This window comes from Diplodia corticola, assembly GCF_001883845.1.
Source record: "Diplodia corticola strain CBS 112549 chromosome Unknown scaffold2, whole genome shotgun sequence".
Lineage (NCBI taxonomy): Eukaryota > Fungi > Ascomycota > Dothideomycetes > Botryosphaeriales > Botryosphaeriaceae > Diplodia > Diplodia corticola.
In genome coordinates, this window is record NW_017971481.1 from 259,093 (window position 1) to 279,641 (window position 20,549).

At 59.2% G+C, this 20,549-nt stretch overlaps 8 protein-coding genes across 8 annotated transcripts; 3 read left to right on the forward strand and 5 right to left on the reverse strand.

Annotated features, from left to right (window-relative positions):
• Positions 1–242: 242 nt before the first annotated feature.
• On the reverse strand, positions 243–2,848 carry BKCO1_200081 (uncharacterized protein; the record flags this gene model as incomplete). The annotated part of the gene is made up of 3 exons (XM_020272587.1): positions 243–2,079; positions 2,138–2,707; positions 2,766–2,848. The coding sequence occupies 3 exons, from the start codon at positions 2,846–2,848 to the stop codon at positions 243–245; spliced, it is 2,490 nt and encodes an 829-aa protein (XP_020134798.1).
• A 1,542-nt stretch (positions 2,849–4,390) lies between these two features.
• On the reverse strand, positions 4,391–5,735 carry BKCO1_200082 (hnrnp arginine n-methyltransferase; the record flags this gene model as incomplete). The annotated part of the gene is made up of 6 exons (XM_020272588.1): positions 4,391–4,866; positions 4,922–5,253; positions 5,324–5,433; positions 5,522–5,541; positions 5,601–5,614; positions 5,680–5,735. The coding sequence occupies 6 exons, from the start codon at positions 5,733–5,735 to the stop codon at positions 4,391–4,393; spliced, it is 1,008 nt and encodes a 335-aa protein (XP_020134799.1).
• A 786-nt stretch (positions 5,736–6,521) lies between these two features.
• Positions 6,522–8,399, reverse strand: BKCO1_200083 (uncharacterized protein; the record flags this gene model as incomplete). The annotated part of the gene is made up of 6 exons (XM_020272589.1): positions 6,522–6,568; positions 6,623–7,245; positions 7,294–7,371; positions 7,427–7,727; positions 7,856–7,944; positions 7,996–8,399. 6 exons carry the CDS (start codon positions 8,397–8,399, stop codon positions 6,522–6,524), a joined length of 1,542 nt encoding a protein of 513 aa, XP_020134800.1.
• A 900-nt stretch (positions 8,400–9,299) lies between these two features.
• BKCO1_200084 (riboflavin alpha subunit) lies at positions 9,300–10,110 on the reverse strand (the record flags this gene model as incomplete). Its single annotated transcript, XM_020272590.1, has 3 exons — positions 9,300–9,856; positions 9,910–10,032; positions 10,080–10,110. The coding sequence occupies 3 exons, from the start codon at positions 10,108–10,110 to the stop codon at positions 9,300–9,302; spliced, it is 711 nt and encodes a 236-aa protein (XP_020134793.1).
• A 204-nt stretch (positions 10,111–10,314) lies between these two features.
• On the forward strand, positions 10,315–12,043 carry BKCO1_200085 (caib baif family enzyme; the record flags this gene model as incomplete). Its single annotated transcript, XM_020272591.1, has 8 exons — positions 10,315–10,482; positions 10,538–10,569; positions 10,658–10,781; positions 10,832–11,079; positions 11,129–11,385; positions 11,437–11,730; positions 11,778–11,900; positions 11,955–12,043. 8 exons carry the CDS (start codon positions 10,315–10,317, stop codon positions 12,041–12,043), a joined length of 1,335 nt encoding a protein of 444 aa, XP_020134794.1.
• A 349-nt stretch (positions 12,044–12,392) lies between these two features.
• On the forward strand, positions 12,393–14,129 carry BKCO1_200086 (phd finger containing protein phf1; the record flags this gene model as incomplete). Its single annotated transcript, XM_020272592.1, has 3 exons — positions 12,393–12,977; positions 13,034–13,426; positions 13,479–14,129. The coding sequence occupies 3 exons, from the start codon at positions 12,393–12,395 to the stop codon at positions 14,127–14,129; spliced, it is 1,629 nt and encodes a 542-aa protein (XP_020134795.1).
• Positions 14,130–14,978: 849 nt separating this feature from the next.
• BKCO1_200087 (cytochrome p450) lies at positions 14,979–16,532 on the reverse strand (the record flags this gene model as incomplete). The annotated part of the gene is made up of 1 exon (XM_020272593.1): positions 14,979–16,532. One exon carries the CDS (start codon positions 16,530–16,532, stop codon positions 14,979–14,981), a length of 1,554 nt encoding a protein of 517 aa, XP_020134796.1.
• A 1,301-nt stretch (positions 16,533–17,833) lies between these two features.
• On the forward strand, positions 17,834–20,025 carry BKCO1_200088 (transcription factor tfiiib complex subunit brf1; the record flags this gene model as incomplete). Its single annotated transcript, XM_020272594.1, has 2 exons — positions 17,834–18,403; positions 18,457–20,025. 2 exons carry the CDS (start codon positions 17,834–17,836, stop codon positions 20,023–20,025), a joined length of 2,139 nt encoding a protein of 712 aa, XP_020134791.1.
• Positions 20,026–20,549: the final 524 nt, after the last annotated feature.

Consider the following 20,549-nt stretch of genomic DNA (forward strand, 5'->3'; position numbering starts at 1 on the left):
TGAACCCCACATGACGCCCATCTCCCATGTCCCAATACATGACATCCCCAGAAAACCAAGAGAGAGAGAAAAAAAAAAGGAAAATCCTGAGGGAATGTGCAAGGTCGTCATAAACAAAAAAAAAGAAACCGCCCACTTTTCTCTTCCAAAGAAAAAGCAAAGAACGTGCCAAGATCGGATCTCATCCATCCCGTCCAATCCCAATCCCAATCCCATCCCAACCCCAATCCCCATCCCCCCAATCAGAAGAAATCCGCAACCTCAATCAACCTCACCCTCGCCCTCGACCGATGCCACCTCCCCGCCGCCGGGCCCCCCGCACACGCATCCCTCACCCTGAACCCAGTACCACCGCCACCACCTCCCGATCCTGATCCCGATCCTGATCCTCCCATATTCATCAACCCCCTCACCGGCGCCCCGAGCATCAGGTCCCCGACGCCGATGACGGCGTCCAGGCTGCCGCCCACGTCCGGCTCGAGCGCGTACTCGACGCCGCTGCCCATGGTGCCGACGTAGTCGAACGAGAAGCGCTCCGTCACCACGTTGTCTTCGTTTTCGACCACGATCTGGATGATGCCGTTGCCGGTGCCCAGGCTCGTCGCGCTGTGGGATGACGAGGAGTAGATGGACGACGAGGACGAGTCGGAGCCGGAGCCGGAGCCGGAGCCGGAGCCGGAGCCGGAGCCGGAGCCGGAGCCGGAGCCAGGGCCCGAGACGTTGCGCGTGCGGTTGTGCGTAGTTGCGGGTAGCGGAGACGGCGCCGGTGCTGACGGGCGTGTTGCTGTTGTCGGCGAGTAGCACTCGACGCGGGCGTCGATGCGGGATTGGGCTCTGCGGCGCGCCTTGGCCAGGTTGCGCGTGTATTCGATGCGGTCGGATGGCGACAGCGACGACGAGGAAGACGAATCCGGCCGAATGGGCCCGCCGAGGACGACGGGGCCGCCGTCGTGCGGGCTCATCGAGTCTCGCATGTCCGGATGGCCGATGCCGCTGGTGGTCTTGACGTCGCTCCGCCTGCCGCTGTTCTTGACGTAAAAGTAGTACTCGTCGTCGGGCAGCGTCACGCAGGCGCGCGGGCGGCACAGGTCCTGCAGCGCGCCGTCGTAGTCGCAGGGCGCGCGCAGGCGCTCGAGCGAGGGGAAGGCGCCGCCGGCGACGCTGACGGCCAGCTCGTCCGTCGCCGGCGCCGGCATCAGTATGTCCCAGTGCAGCGAGCGCAGCGTCGGGGACGCGAACACGGGCCGGAACAGCGGCACGCCGCTGCTGACGCCGGGCGAGCCGTCCTGCACGATGGCGAAGCGCTCGAGCTTCGTGCAGGCGCGCAGCAGGACGATGACGATGAGGAGGTCGACGATCTCCTGGTGCACCAGCGCGAGCGACGTGAGCGCCGCCGCCGCCGGCGACTGCACGAAGCGGAGGAGCCCCCTGTCGGTGACGCCGTCGAGGGCCTCGAGGCGGAGCGCGGTCAGGGTCGGCGGCAGGGCGGCGAGCGTGCGGTCGTTGAAGTCGGTGTCGGAGAAGTTGGAGATGTGGAGGCGCCGGAGGCGCGGCAGCTTGCGGAAGGTGGCGACGAAGGCGCGGAAGTCCATCGCCCCTGAGTCCTGGCCGTGGAGGAAGAGCGTCTCCAGGTTGGTGGCGACGTCGTGGTGGTGCAAGAACAGTTCTGTCGGCCCCGGATAGAGCTCGAATGCTTGTCGCTGCGTTAGTTTCCCCGCGCCATAGTTGATTGGCTTTCCTATGATCCACGCCCGCTCCTTCAGGTTCCGTCGCGTGGATAATGCGTGGTTGAGGCGGTCGAATTCGTGGTTGTAGATCCTGTAGAAGCCGGCGAGTCTCTCCAGGTTCGGGCAGGCCATGACTATCGACGCCAAATCATTCAGGATTTCTTGCCCTTCGTTGTAGTTCGCCCGCAGCATGACCTGTTGCATCTCCGCCGCCTTGATCTCGACCACCGTCTTCGCCAGGGCGCTCCTTTCTCGAAGTGTTTTCCGAAGCAATTTCAAGCGGCTAGGGGTTTTTGACTTGGCCTGCCTGGGGTCCGCGACGTCTGGCGGAGGCAACCACAGCTTGGAATATCTGAAGAAGGCTGGGTTAGCACACGGGCCGGACAGCAGAAGCAGTCGGGCGTGCTTACAGCTTGTTCCTCGCGGCCTTGTCCCACGCGCGACTCGTCAAGGCAAGACTGTACAAATCTCGCAAGTAGCAAGTCGTGCAGCTCTGGGTGCCCCTTCCGAAGTGGAGCACCTCGAGCTGCTGCAGGATACAGGCGTACACCTCACGCGGCAGTTTCTGGAAGATGCGCGGCTGCGGGACATGTTGGGGTTTCGAGTGGGAGCGAAGGCTGCCGGAAGGGGTGAACATGGAAAGAGGGCGCTCGGGGTGGCCGTGGCCGTGGGCGCCGTGCATTTCCCACGACGGCTTCGACTCGAATGCGGGCGCGCTCTCGAATTGGGTGCGCAACTGCAGGCCGGCGGGGAGCTTGCTGACGGCGGCGCGCTGCGAGATGATGGAGTTGGCGGTGCGATATATGGAGGTGGTCGCGCTGGTGAGGGCCGGGGGGAGGGAGGAGCGCTTTCTCGCACGGTCTGTCGCATCCTTATTGCTAAATCGCGGGATGTTCACCGAGGGCGCGGCGTCGTCGGTGTCGTAGCTGTAGGACTCGTCTTCCTCGTCGATCACGTAGGGCCGGGCGGCGTCGTATATGCTGTGCTCACGACATCACGTCAGTCCTTGGGCTGCAGAAATTCATGATGTTCACGCACTCGTAGGATTGGCTGTAGGGCGTGACGCGGTTGATGACTTGCTGGGTGAGCAGAAGGTCCCCGGGGAAGTAGGAGCTCGGCATGGTCGGTTGGTGGGCTCGAGGCAGCATTCAGAGCACAAGAGGGCAGAAAACGGGGAGACGGGCGGAGGATATGGGGCCCTGACTACGGGCTGGGCTGGCTCGTGGGCGCACTATGTGGAGGGACTGGCAGGCAGAACCATGCCGTTCGTCGCGCGGCGGGCCAGGGATGGCAGGGCGCGGCGGGCGACGATAGCGCCATCAGCAGCGACTCAGCAGCCAATGGTGGGCAGATCGGAATTTTTGGGCATGCTGCTAGTCGGCCCCAGTCGCGTGGGTGGGACCGTGGGACCCAGCATGAGGGAACGTGAGATTGAGTTGCAGATCCGGGTGGGCAGCGGGCTCGTGGGCTCGCGGGCTCGATCGCAGCAGGATCCGCGGGCTCGGCGGGCTGCGGGCTCGCACTTCTTCCCCAGCTGCCGATCCGGCTGGCGTGCTTTCTGTGCTCGTGGCTCCCTGGCTCCCTGGCTCCCTGGCTCCCTGGCTCCCAATGCAATCCAGCTGCAGCCCTCGGGGCCACGGCACGCCACCACGCTGTGACGCCGCCCTCTACTAAGCCCGTTCCTGCCGGACCACACCACCCTCTCCTGAAGGGACGCCCAGCACAACGCCCGCCCATATCAGGTATTCTTCTGCGAAACGTCGGCTTCAGCCAATGCACGTGGCACCGCCCTCGGCCCTGTCGCCTCCGGCACCGCTGACGCCGCCCTATCGCAATCTTGTTTGCGCCCGTGACGTTCTCGCATGCAGATTGACGCTGCTGCAGATCGTCTTGTAGCTGAATGAAAGCCGCGCACCCCGCCCTCGCGGCGTCGCATCAGCTCGTCAATTGCGATCCTGCAGGGCGGACGCACGAGAGAGTACACGCGCCGAGACGTTCCGAATTTAGCAGTCCACAAGCGCGGTTGCCCCAAAACGGGTTTCACCACGAACTCTGTGCTCGCCCTGTGGCCCCTGGTTCCCCGAGCGCCCGTAGCTGAGAGGCCACCACGTCACCGCTCGCATTCTCCAACAATGGCTGTTTTCCTCATGGCGATTTTCACTTTACCATCGGCCGTGCGTCGTGCTTGGCGAACCCTAGCCGCACGGCAGCACAGAGAGCATGCTCTTCCCGAGAGCGCGAACAATGTCGCCGTGAACAAATGCATTTTGGTCTCGCGAGAAACCGCTTTTTTGTGTCCAACCAACCGAAATAATCGCGCTGGAACTAGATGTTTGCCCCCACCGAGATCCCCCAGCGCCGACCCCCGTGCGGGCCCCCTCGTCCGTGTTGGATGGCGACGGCCCAAATGGCACGAAACGCCGTCGCCGAATGCCCATGAAAGAACTCCCGGTTTGCCGTGCATCTATTGAGTCTAATCACGTTGGCCGTTACTTTTGCCTGGTTGCCAGCTTGTCCAAGCTGCTCCCGCCTTCGACGCCTGACGCTGTCCTTCAGTCAGGCGGAGCGGAGTCGACCGTCAAACGTAGTGTTTGCACCGGTTCAATTAGCACCTGCCGCAACGTTAGCCTGATCTTCACAAACGCTCCGCATCGCCGTCGGGCTCACATCTTGTAGCTGCCCGATCCCTGCGACTGCCTGTGCATGTCCTCGGACTCGAGCTTGTACTCGATGTCGATGTCCAGGTCACGCGGGTTCTTCTCGTTGGGCTTGTTGGTCAGCGTCCCGACAATCTTCTCGCCCGCCTCCACCGTGAGCACATCGTCGATGTAGAAGACCGTCTGCTTCCAGTGAGTGTACTTGGTGTGCGGGCCCGTCGAGAAGCGGATGGGCTTGTGGCACGCGCTGAACTCAATGTCGAACCACGCGATGACCGCATGGACGAAGTCGCTACGGCGGACGTTGAGGCTGAAAGGGACCTTGAACGCAAGGTCCTCCGCCTTCACCGTGTAGAGGTCGATGTTGAAGATGGCCGAAGGGTCCGTGACCACCGCCTTCATGTCGACCGTGTCAACCAGAGGCTCCGTCATGGCAGTGTACTTGAGCGGCGTGTAGTCGAAGCCCCAGACATTGTCCCAGACTGCGAAAAAAAAAAAATTAGGACAGTGCCACCACACACGATGCGAAACACTCACAGCCAATCTTCTCCTCCTTGTACTCGCCGTCCTCGATACCAGCCAAGAAGATGGTGGCCTTGTCGGGGAAGATGAGGCCGCCGGGGGCCAAGTACTTGTCGCGAGCGTAGAGCACCGTGTCAAGCATGCTCTCGTACAGGAGGAAGTAGCCCATCCACTCGGAGATGATGATGTCGACCTTGGGGAAGGGCAGGACGACCTCCTCCATCTTGCCCTGCAGGAGGGTGATCTTGTCCGACATGCCGTTGGCCTCGACAATCTCCTTGGCCTTGTCGATGATGGTCGACATGTCGACACCGATGACATGCTTTGCGCCAGCCTTCACGGCGAACCTGTGTTTTCCGGCGCATTAGGACCGGCTAGCCGTAAGGGCTGGTGGGATGTGCGGGGAGGGTTGCAAACATGCTGAGGATGGATGTACCGCATCCGACGTCCAGGACGACCTTGTCCTTGAAGAGGTGGCCATTCTGATAGATGGCGTCCCTGTACGAGCGCGTGCGGACCTCATCTTTCTGCGAAGGCGGTTAGCTGCTGCTTGTCTCGCATGGCGCAGGGCGATTGCGCCGCGGGGTACGGCGGGCAGAAGAGGCGGCAACTCACCAGCATTTCCTCGTGGATGCCTGGGCAAACAGTCAGCTCGAGCCCGTACGCGCAAACCTGCCGGGCGTGGGCGACTCACCATGGTGGTTGTAGCTGCGGAGAGAAAGCGTCAGTGCTGGGTTCGGACAGAGCTTTTGGGGCAGCAAATGCGCGCGCACCTGTTGAAGTAGTGGGCCTCGGAGTGGGCCAGGTTGGCCATGCGGTCGTCAGCCATGGTGTGAGGGAGGAGGGAAAAATTGTCGAAATAGCAAGGAAGGACTTGGTGGTTAGGAAAGTGCAGACCGGCGGGTAGACTTTTCTTGTCGCTGGACAACTTTCGCGTCGCGCCCGACGTCCGTGCGCGGCGTTGGCTTTTCATGTCATGCCTATCGCCCGCCCTGCCCGCCTGCCCGCCCAAGCTGGCACCCGCCACTCACCCGGCGCCCATGGCTTTGCCCCGCCCACATGGCCGCCACTGCCACTGCGCACCGCCTGAATCTCGGGCCGTCGGCGGGCGCGCTCCGTTGATTTCCCGCTCTGCTGCTGATGAGGCCAAGTCCGTCCTCAATTTTCCCAAATGGCGCTTGGGTCGGGCGGTGCATGGCTGCGCCACAAGCGGAAAAAAAAGGGAAAACCATTGCAGTTGCGGCAAGGCGTGGGAGATAAACATGTCATTGGTCATGATGCTAAGAATGCTAAGAAAGCCACCCGACGGAGCTTGCGGTCACGATGAAATAGCCAGCGCTGATCCCTTTGAGATTGTTGCATATGTCATGCCTGAAGGATGAATATTGGAGTTAGTCAGCTGTCTCCGAAAGTGACCCTGTGAGTAGCATCTAGAAAACCGCCTTTGTAAAGTCCGCCAGATGGCAACCCTCCATCTCGAATGAACGCTTGCCGCCCTATCATGCCGTAGGGTATATATAACCGTGATTTTCGTCAGTCATGAATCGTAGTTCGTAAGTAAGCCGTAAACGTGCCGGATCGTATTGTCGCGCACCAGATGTACTGGTGGCGGTCGTCACGGAACCCTGATAGTCGGGAAAACAGCAAGGAAGTCATCGCAGTCTGACGGGTTGTCGAGTCAGCAGCTGGTCAAACATACGAGCATATTGAATATACCTTTTCGTGACGTGAAGCGAAGCTCGAATTGGCCATCTCTGCCCCTCGGTGGCGAGTAGTTGTCGCAGAAGATGTACGGGTGTAAGGCGCTCATGGACAGAATCCTCGATCCCACTCGACGCATCCAGCCTTTGCGGCCGATGTATTGCGTGACGAATGCGGTCCAGATTGGCGTCTTGTGCATCGGCCCGCGGCGTGCGGTAGCCTCGAAACGGACAGCACCGGTATTCCGATCCTTGAACACCCGGAAAGCATGAAGATAGTGGTCATCTTGGATTTGGCCCGAGAACTCCATATCCTCACCGTTCTGGAAAAAGTCCTCGGCTCGAAGTGGGCTATCAACCGCATCTTGGCGCTTGAGGGCTGCGGCGGTGCAAAAGAACAGCACCATCCTCTCGTAACAGGTAAACCGGAGATTTGCCCAGAGATCCAGGCGACCGTCATACTGGTTTCCTCGGGACAGCTGTAGACAAGTGCCGACCCGTCGAATGTTCAGCGAGGTGAGCGGTATGCAATGCCGATAACGCCGGCCAAGGGGATCCTTAGTAAGAAAAAGGAGTCTGGAGCGGTGATCGGTCGGTCTCCAATACAATCTCACAAAAGAATCGGCTGCGTCAAATGGTCTTGCCTGATCAGTGAGGACAAAGTGACAACACTGAAGACGTACTTACTGCTCGACGACCTTCTGGAAGCCTTCTGCAAAAAGTCTGTTGACAGCCTCAGGATAATCCCGACCAAGGCACCTGGTCCTGCAACGTTATCAGCACAACTGGGAATGGCTGAGCCGCACCGGAACAGTCTTACGGTTGGCCCAGATGTCCAAGGAATTGGGTTACGGGATGCAGTCCGTCAAATATCTTTTGGGCCCAATGGATAGGACTGTACGAGCCAGCGGAATCCAGACTCGGCGACGTCGGAAAAGACGCGAACGTATCAAACGATGAATTCGAAAAAGCGGGTGACAATGGCGCTTGAGGTGCCGCTGGATACATGCCATCGCTATCCCAGTCGTCCGAGCTGATGACTGGTGACTGAGGGGCGTATTGCGGGGCCGTCCACAACGGGGGTCTCACTGGGGATGGCCTGAGGGGTGCTGGTGGAGATTCTGGTAGTGCGTTAGCAGTCTACCGACAATACCTCCCCCCAGGTTTCTTAGATAGATAAACAGGCCATCGAATTAGGTACCACTCGGCCTCAAACTAAGCCAGGGTAGTCGTTCACACGGAGACTCACCGATGCGTTCGGTATCGAAGAAGGCTTGGCGGGCTCTCAGACGTCTGACGACTGACACTACGACATCCAAATCTTCGATCTCCTTGTCACTTGGCGGGCGTGAGCACGCTTGTCACACGAATGGAAAAGGCGGGCCATACCCTTGCAGAACGTCAGAAAGGCCCATGGTCAAGTCATGGTATGCTACGAGGCGGCCGCTGAATGAACGGCCTTCCTGTTCGAAATGGAGGCGCAGGCGTTCGTAGGCCCGGCGAGGGTTTGCTGAAACTTTCACGCCGAAAAGATCAGACTTGACCGTCTCCAGTGTCGACTCTAGGCTTGGACACAGGAGATCAAGCTCGGCCGTGATCTGGGCGGCGGCGCGACGGAAGGATCGATGGGTGACGAGCTCGTCCAGCCGCCTCAGCTCGGCGCTGACGGCGAAGAGGGCGCTGATGTGGGCCAGAAAGTCGCGCTCGCAGCCGGGAAGAGCGTCGATGAAGGCCTGCAGGCCAGACGCCACATCCTCGGCTTCCTTGGCCAGGTCAAGCAGCGACCAGTCCATTGCGCATGGCGTGACGGGCAGGCGAGGGCGAGGGCGGAGTCTGTGTAGCGGGGGAGGCCAAAACGACGACGGTTGTGCACCGTACTGGGGCGCCGGCTCTGGCAGAGATCCGGGGCAACCCCGACGGCGGCACGAAAGGTGAGCGCTGCTGAGGCTCTACCGCCGTTGATGAGCTGTCAATGGCAGGGCAGGCCAATCGAATGCGCATCCTGCTCGCATGCCGCTGATCCCGCGAACGTGACCAGCGGCGCCGACAACCCACAGAGGCCCTCTGCATGACAATGCATCTCTTGCGCCGGCCATTGGCGGCATCGCCGACGGCCGGGGTTACGCAGTGCGTCCCTAAGCCGACTCTGTCGGCTGCCGCTACCGGGATGATCGCCGCTGCAGTGGTGCCTAGAGAGCGCTGCATCTATTTCGCCGAGGCCTCGTCGAGCGCACGTCGACGATGCGACCGTTGCCGCGGCGCGCATGTGTACGGCTGCTCTAGTCGCGGAGTGGCGCAGACACGCATGCTGCCCGGCGAGTGTGCTGGCGAGTCCTGATAAGACGAGACGAATCGAGTGAGCCTGGACGCGGCTCGGCCCAAAAACGGCCAAGTCGTAGGTAGCAGCGAGTACTTGGGCGGCCGTATAACTTGTAGGATAGTGGAGAGCAGACGTCTAGCAGCTTTATATACGTTATGGGAGCCTACATTGTGACTGCAGGCCCGCCTTGCGCTTCGCCTCACTCCCACGAGGCCGGGCTGCGCCACCGCGGCAGGGCCTTCGTGCAATCACCGTCCAAGCGTCCTCCTTCACGAGTACACTTCCGCCCCAGCGACGACTGTAAGCGCTGCTTGATGTGGGTGGAGCTGACAGTGATTGGGCCCTTCCGCCGATGCACGTGGTGTGTCTCGGATCACTTGCCAATAGCCTTCAGCCGCTCATCCACCAGCCTGGTGACCATCTTCTCCAGCACCGCAATGTCACCGCTGGCCTTGTCCTCAAAGTAGCCGTTCACGCTCTTCTCGACGTATTTGCCCACCTGGTCCACCTCGACGTTGACCTCCTCGCCCGGCTGCTTGCCCGCGGTGACGACCTTCTCCTGCGTGTACGCGATGAGCATAACCTCCCACCAGCCATCTGGCCCATCCTGAACCTTGGTCACCGTCAAGCTGGCGCCGTCTATCGTGATGAATCCCTTTTCCACAATATACCTGAGGATCGACTTGTCGCGCGGCTGGAAGCGGAACGTCTTAGCGTTGCCGTCAGGGGTCACGGACAGGATGGTCGCAACGGTGTCGACATGGCCTTGGACAAAGTGGCCGCCCATGCGAGTCGAGGCAGACACGGCGCGCTCCAAGTTGACATTGGAGCCCTGCTTCAGAGCCCCCAGGTTCGTACGGCGGAGTGTCTCGGGGGCTACGCCGATCTTGAACGAGGACTTGTCGAACTCGGTGACGGTCAGGCAGGTGCCTGGGAAGCGTCAACATGGTGTCGCCAGAGGGATGCGTGTATCGCAGGCTGACCGTTGACCGCAATGCTGTCGCCCAGGTGGCAGTCGCCCAGAATCTCTTCAGCACCGGAGATGGTTAAGGAGGTCCCGCCGCCGCCGCTGGCGGTGTCATCCTGCTTCTCCAACACGGAGACAGCTGGGAGGATTAGCACAACGCACGCCGGGCTCTGCTGTGCTGCTTACTGCCGATAATCTCAACGATGCCGGTGAACATGGTGTGAAGGGTGGTGGCTTGAGCAAAAGAGGGTAAGTGACGCCGACAGTGGCGGGGTGACGCGTTGCAGGCTGCCTCGGCTTAAGCTTCCCTGGCGGTCGGCTGCCGCGGGGCGCCTGGCTACTGAACCACCATCTCTACCACTTAAAAGCCCGGGCTCCTGGGAAAGGCAGAATGGCCTGCAGAGCTGGAAAAACGTCGACTATGATCGCCCGTGCATCACTCACCCGCCAGCTCTGTCGGACTCGCCGTCCAGTCGGCTGCAATGGCTTGACCAGAAGGTCCCTTGCGACAGCTGCCGGAGCAGCAGAGGCCGCGACTCTGCCCTTGGCGGGCATCCGTGTGCTGGACATGACCAGAGTTCTCGCTGGGGTAAGTCGGCCGTCGGATGCCCAATGCAACAACACAGACTGATTGTTTCATGAAGCCGTACTGTACACAAATTCTGGGCGACTTAGGGTACGCCAGCATTGGGCACCCAGTATGGGCCACCTCCTTCGAGGTCGTCAACTCTGCATCTGCGCCTGCTGATCCCGAACAACCGCAGGGCCGAAGTGATCAAGATTGAGCACCCTATCCGGGGTGATGATACAAGAGCATGGGGCCCTCCCTACGCTAAATATACCTCCGATGATGCGCAAGGGCCGGGCGAGTCCGCGTACTTCCTCTCCGTACGGGCTAGTTCACTTCTGATGACGCCTACCTGGCTAACTTGGACTAGGTCAACCGCAACAAGAAATCCCTAGGCCTCTCATTTGCCCACCCTGCAGGTGTTGAGATCCTCCACAGGCTGGCCAAGAACTGCGATGTGCTGGTGGAGAATTATCTTCCCGGCGGACTGAAGAAATACGGAATGGACTACGAGACTGTGTCCAAGATCAACCCCGGCTTGATTTACGCAAGTATTACTGGCTACGGCCAAACAGGGCCCTACAGTAACCGCGCCGGCTACGATGTCATGGTGGAAGCGTGAGTGATACCTGCCAGCCTTTCTCGCTTAGCGACTGACTTCCGGCAGGGAGATGGGCCTGATGCACATCACCGGATCCAGAGATGGGCCTCCGGTCAAAGTCGGTGTGGCTGTTACGGACCTAACCACGGGACTCTACACGTCGAACTCGGTGATGGCGGCTCTCATTGGGCGCGGGAGGACTGGCAAGGGCCAGCACATCGACGTGGCACTCAGTGATTGTCAGGTCGCAACACTAACAAACATTGCCAGCTCTGCCCTGATTAGCGGAAAGAAAGACTCTGGTCGGTGGGGTACCGCACACCGTAAGTCAAAGCCACCCAAGGAAAGGGTTACTGAAACCTGACAATGCGTAGCTTCAATCGTCCCATACAAGGCTTTCAAGACCGCCGACGGGGACATTCTCCTCGGCGGAGGAAATGACCGCTTGTACGGCGTTCTAGTCGAAAGGATCGGCAAGCCGGAGTGGGCAAAGGATGAGCGATTCGTGACAAATGCGCTCCGGGTGAGGAACAGGGAGTTGCTGGAAGACATGATTGAGGCGGAGACGAAGAGGAAGACGACGCAAGAATGGCTCGAAGTCTTGGAAGGATGTGGGATGCCATATGCGGCCATCAACGACATCCAAGGAACCCTAAGCCACGACCATGGTAAGCACGCCCGAAACGCGACAGAGAAGCAGCTGACGGGTTCAAAGTTCTTGCGCGCAACATGGTTGCTGAGGTGGAGCATCCGCAATGCGGGCCGATCAAACTGGTCAACACGCCGGTCAAGTACTCTTCCGCCGAGCCGGGTATCCGGACACCTCCGCCAACACTAGGTGAGTTGCAACCCAAAAAGGCAGCCGGGCTCGCGCTAACGAAGGGGGGAAAAGGCCAACACACGGACGAGGTTTTGATGGAAATGGTCGGTCTGAGCGAGGCGGACATTGCAAGCCTGCGGAGTGAGGGAGTGGTTGCCTGAGCCAAGGTGGACTCGAGAAGCTTGGGCAGCGGAAGCCAAGAGCCGACCGTTGTCGGCATGCAATGGATCCCTGCAGCATGTGTTGGGGTGCGGTGACGCGGGGCAAGAAGTCGATGGTGGGTCGTTTAGCGTTAGAAACAAATGCAAAGATCCAACGCAGAGATGGTGCCAAGCGCAGGGAGCGGGCGTCTGAGCGGAAAGATGACGGCTAGGCGGAGATCATGGCCCCTGCGCGGTGGTTGGTTCAACGGGCAGCTCGCTCGAGTCTGCGCGTTTCCCGCGAGCATCCAAGCCTCCGCCGCAGACACCAGCCGCGTGCAAGCCCGTCGCACGCTTCTCACGGGCCCAAATGTCTCTCGAACCGCCTCCCGGCGCCCCTGCGCCTGCCAATGCCCCTGCGCACCCGAACAACGGCCAGACCGCGTCTGCCAGCTCGCGCCCATGGCCCGCCGCAACGAGCCCGGCTTCCTCGACCACGCTGCACTCCCTCAAGCCCACCGCTGTCCCCTCCGCGACCTCGACCGCTGCTTCGTCCGCCTCGCCAGGCGGCCTTCCCCGAATACCCTCCGGCTTCTCCGCCTCTACCGAGGAGATCCTGCGGCGCGTCAGCGCGAATGCCTCGGCGCATGTCGGCACGCCGGGCTACGAGGCTGCGCGCGAGCAGGTGCTGAAGAGCATGGTCACCAGTGACAAGATCCCCACCCCGCCGCCAATGGCCGCTACCAAGAGAGGAGCCCGCGGCGCTTCCAAGACCGCATTGGCGAGCTCGTCCACGCCGCGGCCAGAGAGCGCTGCCGGCGCGGGGGAGAGCAGCGCGACGCCCGCGTCCGTTGCGAGTGCGACATCTGCGAGAGGGCGAGGCAGTGGCCGAGGCCGTGGGCGCGGGGGGTCGAGAGGAGGCAAGAGAAAACGGGCAGACACGCCGGACAGTGAGGTGAGCTTGCTGTCACGCTGGGCCATGGCGGAATCTAACCGTCCACCCACACTTAGGACGACTCGGACATTTCTTCTTCATATACTCCGCTACCTACAAAAACGAAGTCAGGCCGCAACGTCACGAAGCCCACGCAGTTCATGCCTGTACTCCCCTCCCCTTCGACCGCTACCAGAAAGAAGCGCCCAAATCGTCGCCCGACCGAGATGAGCGTCTGCAGGGTGTGCCAACGAGGCCACAGCCCCATAAGCAATATGATAGTTTTCTGCGACGGGTGCAACTCGGGCTACCATCAATATTGCCATCAGCCCGAGATTGACCGGGAGGTCGTGCAGGTGACCGAAAAGGAATGGTTTTGCGGAGCTTGCGTCGCGCTGAGGAGAAAGCAAGACGAGGCAATACCCAATGTGAATGAGTTGGTTTCGGGCCAGAGTCTGACGAGAGAAGAAGTTGGTCTCATTGCTCTTATTTCAAACGAGAACATGCTAACAGAGACGATAGAAGCGGGCTTACTTCTCAACACTATCAACCGCAAAGCTTACGGAGCTATTACTCCACGCCACCGATATATATCACGACCTTCCGGTCTTCGCGCCAAATTCTAGGAGCCTTGCCGGCGCCACGGGAGCAGCAGCAAGACAATTTGGCGCTACTATGACGAATCACGCCATGACCGACAGTGCTGCCATTCAAACGAACCACAGTGCTGCCCTCAATAACGCCAATTTCGCCACCAGCCACAACCAGACCCAAACCATCAACCCCGCAACAACGACATCAGTACCGCCGCCTTCCGCGCTAGCAATCTCAAGCACTTCGTCCATCACCCCGGCTGCCACCACGCTGAATCAAACACATTCCCCGTCCACTCTCCTCGATCCAGAGCCGGAAGATGCAGGCGTAGATGAGGCGGACGATCCGTATGGCGATGGTGACGGGTATGACTCGGATCCGCCCGCTCATTATCCAAAGCCAGGGCATGGCTTGGCACGCACATTACGACCCGAGAGCGAGGATCTGCAATGGCTCGTTGACGACAACCTCGAGGTCTTTAGCCACGTCTACACCAATGACGGGCAAAGCGGGCTCAATGGATTCGGGCCGGACGGCGCGATTGACTTAGCGGGCGCCGAGGCGGCTGCGGCGCCTTGACTGTCCTTGCTCGGCATGGTAGCAGCGAATGAGTCCGAAAAACGCATTTAGATTATGGTTCATTCTGGGCGCCTTCTTTCCACAGGCCGGACATGGGTACGAAGGCGTTTACGAAACAAGTTGTATTATTCCTCTGCTACTTCTCTTTCCGTTTCTCGGCTGTCGTTATCCATGGAGGCGAGTCTATGAAAGGTTTGGGTATGATGCGGAAGCATTTACTGGGAGCTTGTCAGTGTGATTGCGAGCATCAGCAATGCTGCTGGTGCTGGGTCAGGTGCTACGTATGCTGTAATTATTCGGTCTAACTGGTCCTTCTGGGGGTCTCACTATTAAATGAGGAGAGACTGTCTTGTGGCCCTTCTACCGAGACAACGATAATAGTTAACCATCACCAAGACGGTCTCCATTCAACCGGCTAAAATTCTCCTCCCCCTTGTTTTTAAGCCACAAGCTCCTACGCATGGATTGTAAGGTCAAGACTGATGGCGACCAACCACAAAGATTAGTTGACCACCCAAAGGATCCAGTGTCCGCAAGGCCGATTGGCTAGGAGGACACTGGTCTGCAGGATTTAACCGGCAGTCGCCATTCGTCCATCGTTCAAGTGATGCGACGACGAGCACAAGCGAGCTGCAGTCAACCACGTGGCTTAAGCATCGCGGATGAGCATCCATGCCATGTCACGACTAGTTTGGAAATTGTCACGAAATGGAACAACTGCGTTTCGCGAGTTCAAAAATTTCTGGAACTTGTTGGCTGATCTGATGTATCTATGGAAATGATGTATCGTCAAGTCGTAGACTGCATATGTTGTACATACATACGCTTGGGTTTCCCTCCTCCTCTACTTTAATTGGACTCATGTTTCTTGATGAGCACCTCAGCCATGGGGTTGGGGTTGATCTGTGTGCCGAAAACGAAGTTCTTCGGCCGGCCGGCCTCCTTGTCGGCAAGCTGGAAGTCGTAGCTGAGCAGGAGCTTAGAGAGGATGGTCTTGATCTCGTTGCTGGCGAAGAAGCGGCCGGGGCACGCGTGGCGGCCCTGGCCCCAGTGCAGGTAGTCGCCGTTGGAGGTGGCGAACTGGTGCGAGTTCTTGTCGCCCTCAGAGCGCAGGCGGAGAAAGCGGGTGGGGTCGAAGGTGTCCGGGTTCGGGAAGTGCTCCGGATCGAAGTACAGCTGCGAGCTGTCGACCTCGATGACGGTGCCCTTGGGCAGGAAGGTGCCGTCCGAGAGCGTGATATCGTGTTTGCAGTAGCGCTTGAAGGACGTGAGACCGGGGGGGTTGAAGCGCTGAGACTCTTTCATGAAGCTGTCGAGCTTCTTGAGCTTGGCCATGGTTTCCCTCTGGTACCCGCCCGTCTCGGCAAGAACCTGCTTGAGTTCCTCGCGCAGCGGCTCCACAAACTCGGGGTGCTGCGCCAGATCATAGATCATGTGGGTCGCGCTCATGGTGGTCGTGTGGATGGCGGCCAATGCCAACTGGATCTGGACGTAGGCCTGCTCTCCATATGCCTTGGAGAACTCCGGGCTTGACTTCTGCTTCATCCACTCGGTGAAGTCGTCGCGCTTGGTCTCGGCCTCGTGACGGCCCTGGGTCACGGGCTTCATGAAATCGATGGCTTCGGCCTTGACCTTGTAGAGCTCCCGCATCTCGGGAAGAAATCTGTGGATCAGGGGCCTCATCCACGGCTTCCATTGCTTGATGGCGTTGGAGGCCTGGAATGCCTTGAGAGTGTAATCCTTGGAGAGTTGCAGCCAGCGCGGGTTGCGGCAGAGTGGCTCGCCGACGAAAACGCGCGCAGAGACTTGAGCCACGACATCCACCAGCATCGAGTACGCGACAACGGGGGTCCAATCCTCGCAGGGCTTCATGACTCTCTCGAGCGCCAGGTCGATCTCCTCGGAGATGATGGGCATGAGGCGGGGGAGGCCGGGAGTGAGGTCCGCTTTGATGACATGGATGGCGACAGGGACATCTTTGTCGCCGATGCCACAGTACCTACCGGCCAAAGCCTTTTCCACGGCAGTGTTGAAGCTAAGGGCATCGTCGCCGAGGTTTTTGAGCTCGGCCATGTATTTGGGGCTGAGGATGACCGTCTCGCTCCCATCTGATGTGGTCATGCGGTACATGTCGAGACCATTCTTGAACTTTGCGTAGCCATCCTTGACGAGCGACATGGCGTCGCCGAGGAACTTCTTCTCGCGTTCCTTTTGATTGAGATGTGCAGCGGCCAGAGGCGCCTGAAGCTTTCCGCGCTGGACCGAGATCAAGATGAAGTAAGAAACGGCAAGTACAATGGCGGCCAACGAGACCATCGGTATATTCTGGAGATCCCTGTAGCCAGCCATCTTTGCCTGCAGGTTGCCGGGCAAGACAGTAGGGATGTTGCGTATGCTCTCCATGGTGCCGAGCGAGCAGAGAGACTGGTTTGGAGGCTGGAGGACGAAACGGAGAGAGGAAGACACGGCTTGAGAGAGTCTGGCGAAGAGTAGGGAATGCGACAAGATAAAGACGCTCACAGAAGCCTAGGAAGCTCGGACTGGGCGTCTCACTGGAGCTAACAGGTGCCAGGACGAGGATCGGCGCAGCCACAGCTGTTTTAGGTCAGGAGCAGGTGCAAAGCTCAGGCGAGTAGGATCTCGGGCTCGCAATTGCGGGACTCTGATTGGCAAATCCTACGACGCAGAGGCAGGGAGCAACCGGGAAGTCCAGAGCCGAAAGCGAGTGCGGCGTGTGCAGTGTCAGAGCGGCGACCTCTGGAGGCACCGACAGCGCCAGCGCCGCCGCCGGTGAAGACACAGGCTGGTGTTGCTGGTTGCCGGCTGCGTGTCTGCGGCGTCGTGTGTGAAGAGCAAGGCTGTCGCATGGCAGAGCTGGCGGAGACAAATGACTGCAGCCTGCAGTAGCCGTGGCGCAGTTGGGGGCGCCGTTGGAGGCGTAAAGGAATGATCCTGTGCCCCGCGTATGTAAGACGCCACGCTCTCTCTACCGGTGGAGCAAAATATCAACGGGCCAATAATCCCACCATCCACGGAAGTGCAATCTCTGCGTGAGAGGGGCGTGGGCGGGCTCGACAAGTTTGCCGTCGGCTGCAATGGTACACGCCTCTCGCGTCGCGCTTCGCTTTCGCTTCCAACTGGCCAGGGGGCGTGCATCCCGAAACCAGCGCAAATGAAGGCGCTTGGGCGGGCCTGGCGGACATGTTGCAGCCGCAGGGTTGCACAGCCCAGGGCGTCGAGGGTGCGCAGGTGCGAGCGCAGAGGCACGGAGGAAGCGAGAGGGAAAGGCGTGGGGAGGGCGCCCACCGCGCGATTCGAACTGGGGAGGCTGCTGGATTAAGCGACGCGAGCGACTCCCTAACGCGGCGCTTCACCACAGCGCCAACCTCGCCGCCAAGACGCTCCGCCCGCAACCTTTGACCGCTTCACTCCACCTCGCGTTTTCGACCGCGTAGCCCAACCCCCAAGACCCTGCACCCCGCCTATCACCTTATCGCCGCCAAAAAAAAGTTGCCCACCATGTCGCTGCTCCTCCGCGTCACTTCCCGCCAGCTGTAGGCTCTGTCAGACAAGATGGCGCTCTCAGATCGCAATTCGAGTTTTTGCCAGTCCTCTAGACGCTCACGGAAAACTTTCGCCCTGCGCGCTCCCGAAGCCATTGCATATCACCCCGCACAACCACGAACATCCACCTGCGCTCCAACATGAGCGCCATTCCGCGTCCGAGGCCTCCGCGGGAGCGCCTGTCCTCGCTCAAAGATGCCGGAAAGACTCGACCCGTGGGCACGCTCCCCCCACGCTCAAAGCCGAAGCGCCAGACCTGTTGCGCGAATCCTACGCCCGAAGACATGGATGGTGTGATGGTTTGTACCAGCTGCGGTAACGTCATCAACGAGTCCCACATCGTTTCCGAGGTCTCCTTCGGCGAGACTTCCTCCGGCGCTGCCATGGTCCAGGGTGGCTTCGTTGGCGACGAGCAGAGGCATGCGAACACCATGGGTTCTTCTGCCCGCCGCTTGGGCCTGGGCGGCAGCGATGGCAGGAGCACCGCTGAGTCGAATGGCCAAGACGCAATCAGAGGCCTGATGACTGCACTTCGCATGACGGGCGAGGGCCTTGAGGGACAAGCTATGAACATCTACAGGTTGGCTGCGAAGGAAAGGTTCACCCACGGGCGTCGACCAATCGTCATTGCCGCCTGCTGCCTCTACTATGTGTGCAGGACCAAGAGGGACAACAAGTATCTATTGATAGACTTCGCCGAAAAGATCAAGGTAGGCTTTTGCGATGTCCACTCAGTATGTTTGTGGTTGCTGACCAGCCTCAGCTCAACGTCTTCAAGCTTGGAGAGACCTACAAGGAACTTCTCAGCAAACTATTCATCTCAGACCCTTCCAAGAAGGATCAATACGCAGCACTCGAACCGGAACCGCTTATCAAGAAGTACGTGGACAAATTGGAGTTTGGAGAGGTCGGCGGCAGGAAGGTGGCAGAGGACGCGGTGAAGATCCTCAAGAGGATGAAGCGAGACTGGATGGTGGAAGGCAGGCAGCCAGCCGGGATTTGCGGCGCATGTATCATTCTTGCTGCCCGCATGAACAACTTCCGGCGGACTGTTCGCGAGGTTGTATACGTAGTCAAGGTTGCCGACATGACTATCGCCAAGCGTCTGGTTGAATTCAAGCGGACTCAGAGTGGCCAGCTTACCGTCAACGAGTTTCGGACCAATTTCGATGCTCTTCCGGACGAAAGCGAGCCTCCATCAGTCTACCAAGCGCGTGAGCGGGCGAAAAAACGGCGCAAGCTGACGAGTGCCGAGGCGGAAGCAGAGAACCTCTCGGAATCCGGTTCTCGACAAGCCTCTGTTGCACCCGATCCTTCTCAAGAGCCTCGTCGCGATGCCGACGGCTTCCTTATTCCAACTGTTCCAGCATCAATGCCTATCGACCCAAGTCTCCTTGCCGCCACAAATCTCGCAGTGGAGGAGTTGCAAGCTGGCGAAGGCACTCCTGAGAAGAGGAGGCCGGGGCGGCCGAGGAAAAGTAAAGACCCGCCGCCGCCAGTGGCCGACGAAGACTTGGCGGTGGAGCAGGAGATTGAGGAGGAAATTGAGAACATCCTCCACGACCCGGAGGTAAACAACGTGGAAGATGTCAATTTCGCCCTCGTGGAAGCACGCTCGAAAGCATTAGCCAACCAGATGAGGGGAGAACAAAGGGCGCCAGAGACCGAGATTGTTGAGGACCACGAGTTTGACGATGACCCAGAAGTCGCCAATTGCTTGCTCAGTCCGGCAGAGATCGCCATCAAAGAGCGCATCTGGGTCACCCATAACCACGACTGGTTGCGCGAGCAGCAGGCCAAAATGCTCAAGAAGGCATTAGAAGAGGCCAATGGCGGACCGAAAAAGAAGAAGCCGCGAAAGAAGGTGCCTCAACTTGGCGACATGAGTGAATACACGCGCGATTCACCCATCCACAGCGCGGCAGACGGCATGCAGAGAATGGTGCAGAGGCGTGGCAAGGGGTTCAGTAGGAACATCAACTATGAGAAGCTCAACGCTCTCATGGGAAAGAACGAGCCGGAGGCTAGCCAGACTTCGAGCAGCAGGCCTAGCAACAGCGGGAGCCCTGATCCAAGCGAAGCATCGCTTGAGTATGAAGAGGAGCCATTGGATGGCCCGGTTGATCCTCAGCAAAGTTTGGTCACTCCTCCCGTCACTCAGCAATCGCAAGGCGGGCAGCAGCAGCAGCAAGCCACCGTTATCAATGACGAAGAAAATGATGAAAGCGAGGTAGAAGAAGACCAGGATGTTGATGACACTGCGGCCGGTATTGGGTTGGCGGGTCTGACCGGAGAGGGCGAGTTCGACGAGGCTGACGATTGGTACGAGTAACCTTCAACAACTCCAACAGCCCTTTGGTTTGGTGTGCGATCGGTCTCGATGCATTTCACGGCGTTTTTGCGGAGATACAATACCAATGAGCATTTCAAGGTGTGGTCCGGAAGACTACTTGCACACGGAGCTCGATATTTGGTTTTTTGGCGACACTAGGGCTTACATTCTCAGCGCGAGGTAAGATAGCTCGCCTCATTAGCCAACTTAGCATAAAATAAAGAGTCACATTGAATAATACAGCGTGCACATGACGGTTTGAGGAGAACAGACTATGGGTTGGTTTGTCATGTCCAAGTGCTAGCAAATACTATTTGAAGCACATGGCTGGCAGGGCACCCGCTGGCCGTGGTTGCTGAGAGGAGTTCTGGCTTCGGACGTAAAAGTAAAACTGCTTGGATATCCGCAAGTGCCCGAAGGCCTAGCGACCTTGGGCGCAAATTGGCGCGGAGAATTTTCAAGGAATATTCACGAACAAAGGGCAGAGGCCAATTGACGGGTGCGGCATTGTCAGCAAAGGGAGA